The following is an 11,489-nucleotide window of genomic DNA, read 5'->3' on the forward strand; positions in this document are numbered from 1 at the left end:
ATTGAATCAAAACTAAAATATTTTTTGTTCAATTATTGTTTAGGTTATGACTGTCAAACCATTCGGGTGGAAATACAAGAACTTCTTATTGATTTGGAATTAAATTACAGTGATTATTTTACAAATAAGCAGTTATCAAGATATGATTCCTTAGAATCAAAATGTTCAACAAATATTGAGAGAGTGAGTTTAGTGAAATGGTTAAGTAATTTTACCTTTGAAAACAAATACAAATCTTATGAGTTACCTAAATGTAAAAGTAAAAGATTAGGAAATTAAATTTGAAATGAAATAAAAAATGTAATGTTTTAACAGGGTAATTCTAAAAAGTCATCTTTCCTGATAAATATCAACATTACTTTCAGATTATGTTTTTTACAATGTTTCTTCAAATTTTTCAGTTGTAAGGTATACAATACATATATTTTTAAATTGATAAAACTCTATTGTAGAAAACATTCATGATGCTTTTTTTCTTCTACTTGGAACTGATAATAAGATTTTGAATAATTTAATTGAAGGTAAAAAAGTTGAGCTAATGTTGCACAAATATTTTGAATATTTAGGTGTTTCATATAAGGACTGAAAATGACAATGTTGAACAGTAAAAGAATTCTATACTTCACCACAATAGTTTATTATTGCCAAGTAAGATTTAACTATTTTTCAAAATTCTGAAAATTTATGTAATTAAACTGTTTTTAAACTATTTTTAAAAGGTATATCAAAAATATACTCTGACACCTGTAGAATCGAACTGCAGAGCTAAAAATGAGAATAATAGCCCACATTGATTTTTATTAGGATTTTCAAGTTTATTTTTTACTATGGATTAAGTAAATTTTACCGAATCGTGAACTCTCTTTTGTTTTTGGGTAAAATTCTTGCTTCAAAGCATTTTTCTTCATAGTATGATAAAAAGATAATGATAGTAAAAAAATAGCTCTTTTGATTTTATATTTATAATTATTCATTGAAAGTGAAAGATGTAGGATATATCTTTGAATTAACATAAAAACTATGAGGATTTAGCATTAACCAATGACAAAGCTAGAAATCTTTAAATTTTAAATATAGTGTTTTCACAAAGTGACATATTTCAAATATAATAGAATAACTTTTATTTAATCAAAATGAAAAGAATGAAAACTATAAACATTAAAGATTCATACTTTTTAAAAATATTTTAAAAAATAAGTTTGAATAATCTTTTTTTGTTTCATATTTGTATATGTGACAAAAATAAATTTGTTGTATTGCATAAACATTTGTTGTCATCTTACATTGTTTAACCCTTTACAGCCAATTTTTTTATGTTTTAATGTATAATAGACATGAAACATTTTTATGTTAATTCATTGATATATTATAAAGAATTAATTTTTAATTAGTTTTGATTGATAAAATCAAAAGACCTTACTTTACTGTATACTAGCATACAATATTTATGAAGCAAGACACTCTAAAAGCTGAGTATTTTACCCACAAAGGAAAGAAACATCATGATTCAGTAAAATTTATTGAATCCATAGTAAAAAATAAACTTTAAAATCCTAATAAAAATCGACATGGGCAATTGTTCTCATTTTTGGCTTTGCAGTATGATTCTACAGGTGTCAGAGTATGTTTTTTATATACCTTTCAAAAATAGTTTTAAAACAGTTTAAATTTTCAATATCTTTTTCTTCAAATCATCTAATCTAAAATCTGAGTAATTGTGGTAATACGGCAAACAGACGGACGGGCAGTTTACAGAATTGCTACGCAGTGACTTATCATAACAAGCCCTCTGCACTAATCCCATTATATCACCATTTACCTCATGACCGACGGTGACCCCGCTATCCAGCGGTCAAACTGGCCTGCCTAAATATGGGGAGGGGCACGGACACGCAGCTATCACGCGCCCCTCATGCAATTATACAACCGGGAGGCGCTGCCTCCCCTTTTACCACAGCTGCCCCCCGCAGCCTGTCTACCGCCGTGGGCTAAGCCCTTGTGTCCCACACCCCCTTCAAACCTAACCATTGTTATAATCTGTTGTATATAAATAGTAAACATTCATTGTAAATATTATTCAGTTAAATATATAATTTCTGTATGACTAAATCCTGCTAGTTTGTTTTGGTAAAATAATTCAAGGCTAAGGCTCGTTGGACTCGAACTCGCAACCCTGTGAGCTGAAACGTTCGGCTTACCACATCTTGGAGTCAGCGTGTTTCAATCGAGCCTTACAGAAATTAGCCTATTCTACCTCTGATTGGACCCTTTGGCAAGTAAGGGGACAGTCAGCCGCCAACTGAGAAGCCAACTGACCCGTGAGACGGCCTTTTTAGGTCGAATTTCCATCATTTTGAACGCAATGTGTGGGCCTTTGGCCTACGGCAAGCAGATTTAGCCTGCTAGAAGCGCCAGTTACGGCGCTTTTTCCGTACCGTGTAGGAGTAGCGCTAGGTGCGCAGCCACGGTAATCGGATAATTTAGCTCAAACGGCTACAAAACTGAGTCTAAATTGGCAAGTGTAGCTGGGACAAGCCCCAGGACACCCAGGCCAAACCTACGAGACGGACAGCTAGGTGCTGGTCTCCCTGAGAAGGCAATGTGTGGCTGCGAAGCTTCAGCACACAAGTAAGGCCTACCACTGCGACGGATAGCAGAATTTGAGCCACAGGCACGGCAGGACGGGACATTCCCTGCCGCTGTCTCCCAGGATTCGAACCCAAGGCGCTGCAGGACGGGCCATTCCCTGCCGCCATCTTTCGGGATTCGAACCAGCGGCGCTGCAGGACGGGACATTCCCTGCCGCCGCCATCCCTCTGAACCTTGCAGGACGGACATTCCCTGCTGCCAGTGCTTCCAGAATCACACCTAGAGCTCCTAGTGATAACAACACATAAGTGTGTATAAATGTCAACCAAGTGATAAAAAGAAATATAAAATTGTTGACCCAGTGATAATTGATAAGCTCTAGTGATTCGAAGCTACAGTCTAAGCCACCATGGTAAGCGATACTACCATAGCTGCGGTTCGGCCACCACCGAAGTTTCTGCCGACCCCAGCCGAACGGGAGGCCCCCTTGTCTCAAGGGCAGGACCTCCACTTCCCCTGCCATATCAGGGTGAGGTTTCCCACTCCTGACCCTGCCCAGCACGTACAGGTTGATGCCATGGTCGATTCTGGCAACCGTGTACCAGGGTCTGCTGTAATTTCTGAACACCTCATGCACGCAATGGGCGTGCAACGCATGTTGATTCCAGACAACACCCAAATCCTGACTGCTAACGAGGAAGGCCAGCCCCTCCAGGTAATAGGAAAATTAAAAGAATTATATATGGCAGTTTCACACACCCTTATACTCCATCTGTACCACGTGACTGTGGTACGGAATCTCTTACACCCTCTGAACCTAGGAGGGTATTTTCTCAAGGAGTTCGGAACTAGGCTCTGTTTCGACATGCAACCCCCCTGCTTGTGGGTGCGTGGGGAGTTCATCCCACTCCGTGGTGTCCCCATCGACCGGGAGACAGCCGAGAGAGAGTTGAGTTACGAGGGGCCTCTGCCAGGCCCACTGCCAGAGCAGCCGCGTGTGGTCGAGAAGGGCACACACTGGGTGGATACTGCGCTAAACGCCCATAGGGGGACCAACCTGCTAGCCATGGGGTTGCCCCCAGTGCCCAAGGTGCCGCTGGAGAACCTGCCAACGACGTTTCCCGAGATTGCCAGCCCTCCAGAGCCGATCTTCTCCGCCGACACCTTCATCAACGGCCAGCCGTGTCCACCTGGCCCCCTCTACCTGGGACCCCCAGCCATTCAGCCAGCCGAGTCCGAGTCCAGACCCGTCAAGTCGCGGTCTGATGCACCCGGAGCCACGCTCAACTCCCAGGAATCAGCCTCTCCCGGCGCCGTGCCCGTCAAGTCGTGGCCGGCCGCCTCCGGAGCCACGCATGGCTCCGCTGCCTCAGCCTCTCCTAGCGCCGAGCCCGTCAAGTCGCGGCCGGACGCCCACGGAGCCCAGGCTGGTCCCAGAGCCCCGGCCTCTCCCAGCGCCGAGCCCGTCAAATCGTGGCCGGACGCCCTCGGAGCCACGCCTGGCTCCGACACGTCAGCCCCTCCCGAGGCCGAGCCCGTCAAGTCGCGGCTGGTGGGTCCCGGAGCCGAAGCTGACCCCGCGCCAGCCACGTATAGGCTAAGCGCTGTCACTCCAACTGATGGCCAACCACCCCAACTCCGGACGGCCAAGCGGGTGGTCTTGCCTGGCCGCGGCGTCATGGCTGTCCCTGTTGAATTAGTGGGGCACCGTACTAAGGATGCCATCCAACTAGCTGCCCCAGAACAGAGGTTTGGGGAGGATCTTGACATCCCAGAAGGCCTGTATGCCCACAGGCCTGGCTCCGCCAGTGTGTTTCGAGTGCTGGTGGTAAATGAAGGGGAGACGCCCCTCCTGCTGGACGCTGGCCTCCCCATGGCTGGGGAGCTGGTCAAGCCTGACATTTTGGAGGTTTCTGATAAGCCTCCCCCTCGTATCCATTCGTTCCAAGAGCCTATTGAGCCCCCAGATATGCAGGAGCTGTGGGAGGCCCTTGAGACCCCCTGCTCAAGAAGGAGGTCTGGACCATGTTATCAGAGTACAGGGACGTCTTCTCCAACTCTACCCCCGGCTGCACTGACGTAGTAGAGTTGCAGCTGCGCCTCAAACCAGGGACCCAGCCGATCCGCCAGAGATTTAGGGATCTGAACCCGTGGCAGGAGGCTGAGCTGGAGAAACAACTGGACACCTGGCTACAAGAGGGAGTCATAGAGCCTTCAGACTCCGCCTGGAGTAGCCCCCTGGTGCCCATCAAGAAGAAGGACGGGAGCACCCGCTGGGCCGTCGACTACAGAGCCCTCAACAAGTGCCTGGAACTGGATAGCTACCCTTTGCCCAGGATCCAGCAGCTGGTAGAACGAGCGGGAGGACACCGCGTCTATAGTGCCTTAGACGCGGTGGCCGCGTACTACACCATCCGTGTGTCCGAGGACAGCCGGCCTTGCACCGCCTTCACCACCCCCAGGGGCTTGTACCAATGGAAAAGGATGCCCTTTGGCCTTGCTACGGCACCATCTGTCTACTCCAGATTTATTGCAGGGGTCCTAAATCCATTAGGCACGGCCAACCTCCAGTCATATCTTGATGACGTCCTGACCTTTCACCAGGATACCTGGGCCCACCTGGCTAGGCTCCGGGAAGTCTTGGAAGCCCACCGCAGGGGAGGAATCCGCCTCAAGCCAGCCAAGAACAAGCTATTTTGAGCCAAGGTGGATTATCTGGGCCACACCCTCAGCCGTGAGGGGATAGCCATGCAAGAGGATTATATTGACCGTATCCTGGACTGGCCGGCCCCCAGCAACCCCAAGGATTTGCTGGCGCTCCTGGGGTTCTTTGGATACTACCGCCTGTTCATCCCAGAGTATGCCGACCTCACCTACGAGATGAATCAGCAGAAAACGGCCAAGACCCGGGCCTGGACGCCTGAGATGGAAGCCCAGCTGCTACAGCTCAAGGACAAGTTCCGCCAAGCCCCCATCCGAGCGCCGCCTAGGTTTGACTTGCCGGCGGTGTTCCAGCTCACCACAGACTTCAGCAGCCGCGCCATCTCTGCCATCCTTAGTCAATGCCAGGACGGCAAGGAGAGGCTGATTGCCGCCGTGGGGCGCAAGACAACCGACCCCGAGACTCGCTACCCGTCCTGGAAGGGAGAGATGGCCGCCATTATGTATGGAATTCGGAAATTTCACGGCATCTTGTCCTACCGCAGCTTCCAGATCAACACTGATTCCTCAGCCTTGCTACAGATGAAGTCGCTGAACACATCCACAGGGATGGTGGCTCGCTGGCAGGAGGAGCTAGCGGCCCTGGACTTCACTGTCTGCCACCGTCCTGGCACCCAGAACACCAACGCCGACGCCCTCAGCCGCCGGGAGGACGATAACATGCCAACAGCTACCGCTGAAGAATTAGCAGAGCAAGCTGAGTACATTCACACCCTCTGCCAGCTAGGGGAGTCCGCAGCTAGCCGGCCCTCTGCCGCACGACTGGACCCGGCTAGAGTGTTAGAAGCACAGACACAGGACCCTCTCCTGCTCCGTGTCCGCCAGTGGGTGGCCGATGGCAAAGCCCCAACCAAGGCTGAGCTGCGTGGCAAGGAACGAGACGAGCAGCAGTACGCCAGCCGCTTCGTAGCCCTGGGACTTGACGAGCATGGCTGCCTCACCACCACTGACCAGACCCTGACAGGAGAAAGAACAAGATACCTGCTGCCTTCGGCCCTCCAGCAGGACGCGTTCTTTTTAGCCCATGGGACCCCCATGGCCGGGCACTTTGGAATGGACGCTACTATTGCCCGCGTCGCCATGCATTTCTGGTGGCCCAACCTGTCCCGTGACGTCCGCCTGATGGTTCAGACTTGCCCTGAGTGTGTACAGAAGGTTACCAAGGAAAGGTTGAAGTTAGGAATACATGTGCCCTCCCGCCAGGGGTATCCACAGCAAGTCCTGTTCATTGACCTGGTGGGGCCGCTGCCAGAGACCCCAGCTGGAAACCGCTATATCCTAACCTGTCAGGATGGGTTCAGCCGGTTTGTCAGCCTCTACGCCATCCCCAACAAGCGCACTCTCACGGTGGCTGAAGCCCTTCTGCACCGCCACCTGGCCACGTTCGGATGTCCCCTGAAGATCCACTCCGACAATGGGATGGAGTTTACCGGCCAGGTATTCAAGGAACTGGCCTCCAAGCTTGAGATTGGCCTGACACATCCACCGCCCTACAACCCGCAGTCCAACCGGGTGGAGAGGTTCCATCGGACGCTCAACACAGGCATGCGTCTGTTCCTAGACAGAGACGACAACAACTGGGAGCCACACTTGCCTGCCATTGCCTTCGCCTACAACACCAAGGCCTGCAGATCCACGGGCGTGACCCCGTTCCTGGCCTACTTTGGGAGAGAGGCCAAACTTCCGGTGGATATGGTGCTCCGGCTGCCAGACACAGAGTATGCCTCGGTTCCAGCCAACGTCCAAGCTCTCCTGCAACGCTACCATGCCGTGTACGACGCCATCCAGCAGCGAGAGGAGGGAACCATCCGGAGGAGCGCGGCCGCCTACGAAGGCACGGCCAAGTACGAGGTTGGAGACCTGGTCTGGTATCTGGCCCCCCGCCTGGTGCCAGGGAAGGCAGCCAAGATTACCAAGAGATGGACTGGCCCTTGGAAGATAGTGCGACAAGCCACAGACGTCCATTATGTCATCAAACCTGCCTCTCCAACAGCCAGGATCTCGGAAGTCACCGCGCATGTAGGCCGACTGCGCAAATACACTGGAGATGTAACTGCCCATCAGATTCCAACAGACATTCAAGGCGACCTGGACGGCGACGAGGATGCCACCGAGCTGCCTGCCGGAGCTGCGACGCCGCCAGCTAGCGACCCAGGACAGTTCCCAGTGTACCAGCCAGCCGCCGCCGCCCCACAGCCTAGCGGCCAGGATCGTGACCCGGTAGAAGAGAACCTGCAGCACCAACCCAACGAACCACCGCCGCCGCCGCCAGCTCCAGAGCCACCTAGAGATGCCATCTGGAACCCTGATACTGACATGGAGAACCTGCCGGCCAGCAGCGAGCCTGTAGGAGGAGAGGCGGCCACTGCGATGGAAGAGGCGGCCCCAGAGGACGAAGCTGAAGCAATGTGCCCCCTGTTGATGACAGCCGTCCCCATCCGAGTAGGAGCTAGGAGGCCAAGTAACCTGGACCAAGCAGGCGCCCCCATGGAATTTTATGCGCCTTCATCCATCGTTATTCCCCCCTTGGGAGCCTCCAGAGTTAGCCTAGGCCTCCGTGTCCAGCTACCCGCCGAGACAGAATTAGTTCTGCAGACAAGGCAAAATTTCCAACGACGGGGCTTGGCCGTCGCTAACCCACAGCTGGAGGCCAACCGGGAGTTGACAATGCTGATATCCAACCACAGCCAGACAGAGCAGCGAGTGTCCCACGGCGCCTGTATAGCCAGAGCCGTCCTCCACCGAGCTGTGCCCCAGGAAGAGGCTGTCCTGCGCAGACATAGGTTGCCGTATCCCCAGGTTCAAGGCCTGGTGGCTCGAGAGCCCCGCAGCCCTTGAAGGGGAGGTTGTGGTAATACGGCAAACAGACGGACGGGCAGTTTACAGAATTGCTACGCAGTGACTTATCATAACAAGCCCTCTGCACTAATCCCATTATATCACCATTTACCTCATGACCGACGGTGACCCCGCTATCCAGCGGTCAAACTGGCCTGCCTAAATATGGGGAGGGGCACGGACACGCAGCTATCACGCGCCCCTCACGCAATTATACAACCGGGAGGCGCTGCCTCCCCTTTTACCACAGCTGCCCCCCGCAGCCTGTCTACCGCCGTGGGCTAAGCCCTTGTGTCCCACACCCCCTTCAAACCTAACCATTGTTATAATCTGTTGTATATAAATAGTAAACATTCATTGTAAATATTATTCAGTTAAATATATAATTTCTGTATGACTAAATCCTGCTAGTTTGTTTTGGTAGAATAATTCAAGGCTAAGGCTCGTTGGACTCGAACTCGCAACCCTGTGAGCTGAAACGTTCGGCTTACCACATAATAACTGTTTTGAGAGCATGATTTCATTTCTCCTATCTGTATTATTGATAGTAATCAAAATGATTTTATTTTGATTCTCAAAATAATTGAAGAATTTCTATATCTTAGGCACTTGAAGCTCAATGCAATGAAAAACAAACTGTTGAGGGTAATAATGAGAATTACATACATTTCACCAACTATTCTGGTAATATTAATTCTAATGGCAAGGCCTGTGGTCATGGAACTGTAACTTGGACCAGTGGAATAATGTATGATGGTTCCTGGAGAAATGGAACATATAATGGGAAAGGAAGAATAACTTGGAATGCAAACAACAATTACTCTGGTCTTTGGAAAGATGGTCTCATGAATGATGATAATGGAACACTAAATTCTGATGAAATGAAAATCAATGGCCAGTTCAGAAATGGGTCTCCAAATGGGAGAGTTGAAATAAGATACTTAACAGGATACAAAAAAGATGATGTTTATGAAGGAAATGCAGTTGATGGCTACATGACTGGTTATGGATATTATCATTATTTTGATGGCAGAAAATATACAGGTAACTGATTCTTAAAAACTTTACTGGTTCTATGAAGATTAGGAATTCTCTCATAATTTGTTGTACAAATTACTACTTTTATTTTTAACATCCACCAATCAATAAAATCTTCTAACAAAACCCTAATCTTATACTTCACAAAGATATAAATAGGCATAAAGGTAAAGAAAAGTAATGCTATCTAAAAGGAAAAATTCATTTTATCACACATATTAGATATTCTTTTACAGACATTTTAAGAGTCTATAAAAAAAGTATTACAGTATTATATTCTTATAAAAAACTTAATTTCTAATTTTTGTAGGTAACTGGAAATTAAATCTGAAGGATGGCAGTGGTTCACTTTTATGGCCAGAAGGATATAATTTTACAGGATCTTGGAAAGGAAACAGGCTTACAGAAAATGGAACAATGATTGTAGATTCATTCCCAGAAATAACTGTAGTGCATGGCAAATTCTTACCATCTAAATTGAAACATAGAAATCTATTTAGTGGTAGCAAGTGTTGCAATGATTACACAGATCCTACTTGCTTCTTATTGTATGATGATGGGTCACTATATCGAGGAGAATGTAAGAATGATCTTCCTCATGGCTATGGATGGATGGTATATGACAAATCTCCATATTCTGATCTCAGTAAGTTTGTTGGGAATTGGACCTATGGAAAAAAGCATGGTCAAGGTCAACAATATTTTAATAATCATTCTGTATTCTATGGAACATTTTTAGAGAATGAAATTCATGGAACAGGTTTGATGCTAGTTGATAACAAATTCTGTTCCAATGTCACATACAAAAGTGGAGTTGTAGAAAGTTATGGAAAAAAAATAGAAAATCTCACTTACTGTCATTATGAAGTATTAGGCAAGGGTCGTGTAAATGATGAAACAAAAGTCATAAAATACAATGTTGATCATTGTCTGGAATTGAAAGGTAAATATTGTAACAAAGAATCAATTTATACTGGATCAGTGAACCAAAAATTGGAAAAGTTTGGAAAAGGACATCTTAATTTTAAAAACGGAGGTCAATACTATGGTGACTTCAAATATGATCAAATGCATGGAGAAGGTGTAACAAAGATTAATCATGATCTGTTTACAAGTGGCTATATGAGTTTTGATAAATTAAGTGGGGGCATTCAACTTCACACCAACTTGACTGTAATCGCCAATGAGAAACTACCAGGAAAAGTCTATTTATTATATTTTAGATTATGGGAGCTTTATATTTTATTCTTTATATTTTTAAAAATTTTCAATGAGTAAAAGATAGAAGTTCTAGATAATTATTATTTAGCAAGGAAAAAGATCTTGATATATTGATTTTTATGCATAGACTTCTATTATAGATGGATATGAAATATTTCATTTTCATGTCAGCTCTGGCAGTGTTGAATGCTTCCATACACAAACAAACAGGAATAGTTGTTTAACAGCTTAACAGTTTTTATTTAAAGAACAGATAGCCAGCAGTAATATGATGCACAAAAGCATTCATCTTCTTTGTCAAACTTATATGAATAAGATTTTTATTATGGAGATCCTTTATTCACTGTAGTGTAATGGACAGACAGACAGACAAGAAGAGTTTTAAAATTTAATTTTATCATGGATGGAAATTTTCTAAAAAATAGTTAAATTGGAATAAAATCTAATCTTTTGTTGTGATATTCTAGATTAAAACAACTTTGTTGTGCTTTTAGAGTTCGCAGTGATTGTTTTCAAAATGAACCAAACCAGGAAGAGAATAAATTTTATAAATATTATGGAGATATGTCATTCTTAAATTCCATCAAGAGAGGATTTGGATATGAAGAAATGAAGCACAAAAGTAAAGCTTATACAGGTCAATTAATCAATTCAGAGCAATACAATGGTTGGGGATATTTGTGGTCTGAATACGATCCTGTTTATATTGGTAGGTTTATGGAAAATAAATTAAATGGTCCTGGGATCAGGATAACTCATTCATCAGAAGAAACAAAATCATTTTCCCTTGGATTTTGGGAGTTAGGAAGAATGTCAGGAGCTGGAATATCGATGCAAGATAACTGGACAATAGTGGGGGACTTCAAAGTTGTTAAGAAGATAGAAAATGTGGAAACTTTTGTAAAACACATTCCAGAAGACAATATACCTTTTTTAAAAAGTTTAGAAACCCAAAAACTTGGAAATATTAAAATATTAAATAAATATAAAATATTAAAAGTAATAGATAATTAAGCTTCTGCTAATATAGGATAATAACTTTTATTCACAAAATTGAACTGTTCTCTTTATCAAACTATCTA

At 45.6% G+C, this 11,489-nt stretch overlaps 2 protein-coding genes across 2 annotated transcripts in view; both read left to right on the forward strand.

Annotated features, from left to right (window-relative positions):
• The window catches only part of LOC145307689 (bone morphogenetic protein 1 homolog), a 50,055-nt gene extending 49,689 nt beyond the window's left edge, over positions 1 to 366 (forward strand). Inside the window, exon 14 of the mRNA XM_080150182.1 lies at positions 44 to 366. Coding sequence (XP_080006308.1) covers positions 44 to 279 — 236 coding nt within the window. The 3' untranslated portion in view covers positions 280 to 366. The remainder of the gene's footprint in view (positions 1 to 43) is intronic.
• On the forward strand, positions 325 to 10,611 carry LOC145307688 (uncharacterized). The gene is made up of 4 exons (XM_080150181.1): positions 325 to 408; positions 567 to 648; positions 8,754 to 9,192; positions 9,497 to 10,611. The coding sequence occupies exons 2-4, from the start codon at positions 589 to 591 to the stop codon at positions 10,462 to 10,464; spliced, it is 1,467 nt and encodes a 488-aa protein (XP_080006307.1). The 5' UTR covers positions 325 to 408; positions 567 to 588; the 3' UTR covers positions 10,465 to 10,611.
• The last annotated feature ends 878 nt before the right edge of the window (positions 10,612 to 11,489 follow it).

The sequence above is a fragment of the Acartia tonsa genome, chromosome 15, assembly GCF_053477335.1.
Source record: "Acartia tonsa isolate MP-2025a chromosome 15, ASM5347733v1, whole genome shotgun sequence".
NCBI lineage: Eukaryota > Metazoa > Arthropoda > Copepoda > Calanoida > Acartiidae > Acartia > Acartia tonsa.

Bases quoted from the DNA above. Each gene is read 5' to 3' on its own strand.
- LOC145307688 (XM_080150181.1), top strand. From the start codon at position 589: ATGACAATGTTGAACAGTAAAAGAATTCTATACTTCACCACAATAGTT. The intron at 649-8,753 runs GTAAGATTTAAC...TCTATATCTTAG, and splicing joins CAATAGTTTATTATTGCCAA to GCACTTGAAGCTCAATGCAA. The intron at 9,193-9,496 runs GTAACTGATTCT...TAATTTTTGTAG, and splicing joins TGATGGCAGAAAATATACAG to GTAACTGGAAATTAAATCTG.